A 7095-nucleotide genomic window follows, 5' to 3' on the forward strand; every position below is an offset into this window, starting at 1 on the left:
AGGCAACGGAAAATACCTGTGTGAACAATACACATGTTTCAATCACATCTTTTTAAAAGAATGAAAGCTGGCATGGTTTAAGAAGATAAGAGTATTAAAACGTTGGTATTATCCCAGGTGTTAACAGTGGAGTTTCTTCATTTGTTCGTACAGTTCATCGCTACCTTGGTTGTCAAAAGATGATTTACAAAACAAAAATGCATGACGATTGAAAGTTAAATACTTTATTGTAAATTTATTGACTTTGACTAATGTAGATGAATGGTTTGTCGGAGTTCAAAACATAATACATTTGGACGATTTGCAGCCTATTTGCAAATGACAATGATGTCAGAACGGAATAACTCATTGCAGTGACTTATTTTCACACATTTGAATGTCATTTCCTATAAGAATATATGCATGGCAAATCTGTCTACTACTTTCTGGCACTTACCATACATGTCATAATAGCCTATTCAATACCTCTATAGCAGGTTCGACAATCAACCTGACATTTAATCTAAAAACGTTAACATTCCAGATGAACTAAAGATAAATATTTTTAAGTTTAGCTGATCGTCAGTTGAATACTCCCATGAGTGGAACATTTCAAAAATACTTCTGCTTACATCAAGCTAGGGTCGTATTCAAAAGTTACCAGTCTGAGAGTACAAATATGGCATTTTCCAAATAGACTCATCTGATTCCCATACTACATATCTATACTGATCTATACTTCACACAAAGACACATAGTACATACACACACATACACAGACACAATCACAACACTCAAGGACTGTGTGTACATACATATGCACAAACTTAAACCACACATAAACATAACATACATACACACACACACAAGGAGTGCGTACATACACGCACACACAACACTGACACACACGTGTTAATCCTGAGTCTCTACCAGATCTCTTCAGTGTCACTGACTAAAGATAGTGGGTGTTATCTGAAACGTCTGTTTCCAAAATCATATTCTGTTGCTTTTTGGCATATCGTATTACCTTCATCGACGTGTCTGACTGTATATTATATGTTTTTCTCAGATATAAAGCTTGTATAGTTTCGGCCTATTGTGACCATAGTCTCTCTGATACCTACATTGTAGAGGGTCCCTTTAGAGTAATTAAGATCATTTTGTTAAGAACTGATGATTGGAAATCATAGAATGCATGCTGTAGTGACAGAAAACATTGAATTTAATGCTGCATAGTTCATTCATCATCTTAAGTTGTGAATTTTTATTCCCCCTCTGCATGTAAAATGGTACAGTCTATCCCTGATGGCCCGCATCTGATGGCTCCTTAACTGCACTCGCGTCACGCTTGCTTCACTGCGGGTTCGAAAGATACTCAACGAATTTCAGAGATAAAGAACAAATTTTCTTACTTTTTGTGTATTTTGTCATCTTCTAAGTCATACTTTTATCTATTATGCAATAACTAAATCATAAAAAATTGGAGAAAATAACAAATCATGTGACGCAGTGAGCGAACCCCGCAGTGACTGAAGCTTGACGTACGTGCAGTGACAGGACACCTTTACTGGTGGCCCTAATCTGATGGCCCTATGGTGGCTGGCATCCGGCACGTGTCACTACCAGGTGCAGTACCAAACTAATTCACAAGACGTCACCTCTACATTATCAACATTGCCATTTCGTTGATTGCAATAAATTTATTTACTGTTCCTATTCATACACTACAATTTCAATACAGAAGTGGTAAAATATTCAAAATATATGTAAATATTCAAAATAGTTTTCACATACTAGTATCTTGAATGAAATAATAGTCTTTTTCGTAAAACATGTGTTTATATTAGCAGACAATTAAAATTGTTTAAAAATAGCTCTACTTATTCATCAATAATTTGTTAATGCCATAATTTTCCCTTTAACGTATTCCCCTGCAGTGATTGGTTTGTATTTGTCCGATCCATCCAGGCACGTGACGACGGCATCATCATTGGGGTTCACAAAGAAAGCCATAGAGCGGCGGGTAACTCTCCTGTGTTCCCTAGTATCCGGTATCACCACACGATGTTTCTGTAATAAATATTAAAAATTGGGTCTCTGTGCAGTACAGATTTATTTTTGCATAAAAGTAAGAACTCAACTTTCATCTGAATGGCTCAACACTGACCAATCAGAATGTTGGAGACTTATCTATCATTCCATTGGCCAAATGTTTGCCATCATCTGATTGGCTCAACTCTAACCAAACAGTGTGTTGAAGACTTGTCTATCATTCCATTAGCCAAATGCTAGTAACCATTATCAACTATTGCAATATTGCATAGAGAATGATTTTATCCTTATACACCCATTGACTAAAGCACCATTGGCTTTCAAAGACCTATCGTTAGCCAGATTTATAATAATTTCCTACGTTTGATACAATCTTGTCTGAGGTCCACCGTTGCATGAGGTCTCCAATGTTGACCACCACAGTATCGGCAAGGGGAGGGGCGGGGATGTATCTGCCGTGACTGTTTAGCACCTGTATATGAAGGATGTTAGGCAATATGTTAGGCTATACCATTAACACATTCTCTCTCTACCTCCCTCCCTCGATCTCTCTCTCTCTCGTGCCCATGCAATAGAAATAATATATTTAACTGCAAAAACACCAAACCAAAAACAATACCTCCCTGTGAATAAGTATCCTCTTCCATTGACCTTACGACCTGGAATGTATGTGATGTCTAGTAAATGACAAGTTCTACCACTTCTGAACTCAGCTTCCTGCCACTTCTACAAGTTTGACTTTTTTTGGCAACAATCATCTTCCCACTCAATTCCTTCCAATCCTGACAGTGAATTCCTATATATATATATATATAACTATGAACACACAAGGACACTAAGGCTGATGTCAATGCCATCAGGCTTAGAAGCACTAATTTGGTTCAGACATGTAGTAAGGAGACCATCAAACACATTAGTTCAAAAAGCCTACTACCAGGAACTTCAAAAGACAAAACCACAGGGTAGACCTCCGAAGCACTGGGAGGATCAAATTGCAAAGGATATTGGATGGAATCTCAAGTTTGCGGGCGGAGAGAAGTGCAAAGGACCGTGCAACCTGGAGACTTCTAACGGAGAGGAGCAAGGGGCCAGTCCCTGGCCTAGGCACTTAGGCAGGTTGGTAGGCAGGACACAAGTACACAAACTTCCAGACACACCGAAACAAAAACTCTGTACAGAGAGAAAAAATGGTTCCTCCCTACCTCTAATCCAGGATGTGTGTCCTGAAAGAGCAGAGTGATGGAGCCATAATCGCTGTGTTCTCCACAGCGGATCTGTCCCTCGCTCACGTGGTCAGGTACAGGTGGGTAGTGCAACGTTGTCAGCGAAGTGATGTTTGCCCGGGAGCCTATCAAGCTGTGCATTGCCAGGAAGCTGGGAATATCCTTACAAAAGAATTTAAGAAGAAGTAAAGAAAACAACTAACTGTAAGCGGACTGAAGTTAGAGTGAGCAATTGGGTTATGACTATTGCTTCTTGACTAAATCACTTTTCATGTTACATTTCAGATATTTTCATGTTACATAATGTATACCATAAATTAATGTATCACAATAGTCCCTCCAGTATGGCGCTTCATTGAAAACTGAAAAATCTTGAAGTAAACAGGTATATGGTAAAACTGTGAATCTTAAGGTATGACGATTTTACATTTTTCTAAAAACCCATTTTAACACATTTAGATAATGTAGACAATTTTATTATTACATCATTAGTATATGCTAGTAACTGACCTGAATTTGAAGTCCCCTGGCTATAAGTTCCAGCACCCTCAGACTGAACAGGTGGCATTTGTCATACATTTCTTGGAATGTCTCTTGAAATTCTGGTACTTCCTGGTTTGGCCATGGCTATCAATGGTTTAAGAAAGGTCAAGTTAGATGGAACAAAGTTGTATAATCACTACAGCAGAGGGGTAAGTCCCCTGATAGTGGTGTACGAGTATGTTCAACTCCAACTCTTTCCCATGAGTGTTGAGGACTAATGAGAAAGGTATGTAACGTTACAAGTTTCAAAATTTTGGTATGGGGGACGGGCTGCCATCAAGCCGCCTTATCTTCGTGCAAACACGTCTATTTACTGATGGTGGAATCATGTGGCATAACGGTAGGGCATTTGGCCTATAACCCAGAGATCCTGGGGTCAAATCTGCAGATATGGCACTCATCTTCCATGTCCATGGGAAAGGTAGGCACTTAACATGACTGTCCTCACTTTACTCAAGTGCAAAATGTATACCTAACTTCTGGTAGGGCCAGCCTTAGACAGGACATTAAATAGAGCTCCCACTCCTCAAGCATTTTAAAGGACCCACTGCATTTATTGATAGAGAAAGGGTCCCTGAGTGAGCAGTTTTAACCTTACAGTCTGGTTTCTCTTTTATTTCTTGAAGGTGATGGTTAATAGACTGCATAGTGAGTAAGTAAATCTCAGTCCAGCATCAAATCCGCGACCTTGCATAGTACAAGCAAGGCAGGCACTAGGTTATTGTAACCTGCATTTAGACAAATACAGGAAAAACAGATGAAAATTATGGAACCTTTTCATTATCACGTGGACGATATACTCCCATAGCTTCTTTGATATCTGCAGGTCGGGCCGGATTGACTCTGTATGATATGATATAATGAACAAAATTATGCATAGGTACGATTCACATAACAAAAGAAAACATATGCACACATGAATATACATATTTGCTATTTCTTTGACAATCTGTTCCCATGAAAATGACTACTATTAGTGTAGTGAAGCCTAGATTTGATAGTACAATTGTATTCTTCTGTCTTCACAACTTGTTTCAATATCATAGTGTTGGTGTTGGTGTGGCATAGTAGGGTGTTTGGCGCAAAACCTTGAAGGCCTAGGTTCCAATCCCCTAACATTGTCCTCAATGTTGTCCCCTTGCGAAAGCAAAAGTTTCCTCACTTTAATCGGGTAAAAATGACTACCTACATTTAGCTTGGGTCTGGAATGTCCGATAGGACGTCAAATGGAGGTCCCGTGTTCGAGGAAAGCCACACATTGAGCATGATAAAGAACCTGCCACACTTATCGAAAGTAGGTGCCTTTACCGGTGTGAGTGGATGAAATAAATCTGTTTGGATATACAGCATGTACTCTTCAGTACAAACCTGGTGTGTTCCGCCATGAGGCGGCTTTCCTGGTATGCAATACAAACAAATTAGGAATGCAATACTTAAAACTTGCATGATATAACATAATTTCATAAAGTACTTTTCAGCCTGATAGCCGACCCAATAGAGACTGCAGCCCTGTGATTTGGAAAACCTTGTCTTCACTTCCTCCGGTAAGGAGAAGAACTTGTTGGCGACTGCAAACGTCTTGGAGATCTAAGCAAACAATCAAACAAATAAAGAAGAAATACTTTATATCCTTCAAGTTTATATTCCAGAAAAACATTTTCAACTACAGTATGGTATTATCTTAACGCAATTGAGGTCCATTTCAATTCATATGATCAAACTTTACTACTTGTTACTGTAAATGCTCACAGGATTCAATTTTGCAGAAAGGAGAAAATGCAGTGTTCTCAGAGGTTTTGAGTTTACAATAGCACTATGTAGCCACATACTGTACGGAATTGAAAACCCCAGTGCCTTATTGGACAGCCAGTAGGAATAACCTACTTGCAACTGGGCAAAGATGCTACAGGCGGACAGTCAACTGTCACTCAGATCTAACAATTATCAGTGCTTCTTAATGCACAGCACTTTTTGCTAAATATTAGCTGTTCAATGATCAAAAATCAGGTCCGTGTGTCTTCACAGAAACATGCACCTCTAACATATTACAATACTGTAACGTGCTACATTGGATAGCATAAAATTTTTTTGCGGTGATTTTTGATATTTTGCATTAAAGCACCATGAAAACTGAAAACATAAAACCACCGCAAACATTTCTGTATTTACAGAATGTCCCAATACATCAAAATACAATTATGTCGTACCAGCGTGTTCGGTATCCCATGGTTACGCAGATAAACAAACCCCTCTGTTGAGAAGGCTTGCACGAGTCGTGTAGCGAGACGTTGGAGCTCATCATCATCTGTCTCATCATTCTGTAAGCTGTAGGCTGAGAAATCGATGATTGGCAGCTTCTCTTCTTGGTCTGTGGCAACATCCATCCTATATTGAACAATTATTGTCCCAAAGTCTTATTGGCAGGATTGTTAGGAAATTAATTGGTACACATCTGTTGATTCAGCAAGGGGTTCAATCATTAGTGTGATGGCCTAAACATGCTTGTATGGCGCAATCTATAGTGTTGATCTCACTTATTATATTTTGTTAAGAAATAGTAGGACCAACTATGTTACACAATGGACCTTTAAACCCCATCTTAGAGCGTACAAGACTTTCCTTGGTCTGACCCCGAGTGTAACAAGTGCCTTAACAACACATGTCGTAGAACTCTGTGACGTACGGTAACTTAACCAAACACAAGAGAGCAAAGTTATGATATGATGTGTTCTTCAAACTGTTCCTCTTCCTGTTGAAGCGACCACAATCAACGTGCTGATTATTCTGTCGCTTGTGGGTGGTCAAGGGTCGAGGTCACCGGCCAAGGTTTTAGGTTGTCATATCAGCTTGGAGACCATTGCATTGACACAAACGTGTCAATGGAGGAGGCTTCGACAGCCACTTGTTCGAGGGTGACCCAGCGTAGAAGACGAAGAAGTGTTCATCAGGGGCAGCGTTGCGGAAGGACTGTGGTTTAATAACTCCTTGTATGATCCAGCTGATTGCCCCATATAACGTGCAAATCTCCGTTGACACTCCCCTCTCTCTATCAGAATGACAGACGACGGAATGGAGGAGACCACTCACTTTCGGGTTTAGCAGCTACATTTTAATATTGAAATATGAAGATAATTGCAAGATATTATTTCATTGTACACTTTTTACTATCGTATATTAGATTTTAATACTTTAATCATAAGAAAAGTAATATTTTTTTAGTTTTAACAATGAAATTTAATAAATTATTGTGCCTTGACACCCCGCATTGGCAAATAGGACAGCCAGTTGACCCATTTAG

At 39.2% G+C, this 7095-nt stretch overlaps 1 protein-coding gene across 2 annotated transcripts; it reads right to left on the minus strand.

Moving 5' to 3' along the window:
• Positions 1 to 208: 208 nt before the first annotated feature.
• Positions 209 to 6875, minus strand: LOC118411558 (2-oxoglutarate-Fe(II) type oxidoreductase ppzD-like). Of its 2 annotated transcripts, XM_035813915.1 has the most exons (8): positions 6481 to 6875; positions 6005 to 6182; positions 5269 to 5384; positions 4571 to 4640; positions 3765 to 3881; positions 3234 to 3416; positions 2393 to 2503; positions 209 to 2049 (listed from the first exon to the last, which is right to left on the minus strand). In XM_035813915.1, the coding sequence occupies exons 2-8, from the start codon at positions 6179 to 6181 to the stop codon at positions 1867 to 1869; spliced, it is 957 nt and encodes a 318-aa protein (XP_035669808.1). In that variant the 5' UTR covers position 6182; positions 6481 to 6875; the 3' UTR covers positions 209 to 1866. The 2 variants fall into 2 exon arrangements, with proteins under 2 accessions (XP_035669808.1, XP_035669807.1); XM_035813914.1 differs by having other exon boundaries at positions 6005 to 6874.
• Between the last annotated feature and the right edge of the window lie 220 nt (positions 6876 to 7095).

The sequence above is a fragment of the Branchiostoma floridae genome, chromosome 3, assembly GCF_000003815.2.
Source record: "Branchiostoma floridae strain S238N-H82 chromosome 3, Bfl_VNyyK, whole genome shotgun sequence".
Classification (NCBI taxonomy): Eukaryota; Metazoa; Chordata; class Leptocardii; order Amphioxiformes; family Branchiostomatidae; genus Branchiostoma; species Branchiostoma floridae.

Excerpts from the sequence above, each read along its gene's own strand:
- LOC118411558 (XM_035813915.1), bottom strand. The coding sequence starts at position 6,181 with ATGGATGTTGCCACAGACCAAGAAGAGAAGCTGCCAATCATCGATTTC. Across the intron at positions 2,504-3,233 it reads ACACACATCCTGGATTAGAG|GTGCTAAACAGTCACGGCAG; the intron begins GTAGGGAGGAAC and ends CTTCATATACAG. Across the intron at positions 2,050-2,392 it reads CAGACAAGATTGTATCAAAC|AAACATCGTGTGGTGATACC; the intron begins GTAGGAAATTAT and ends TATTTATTACAG.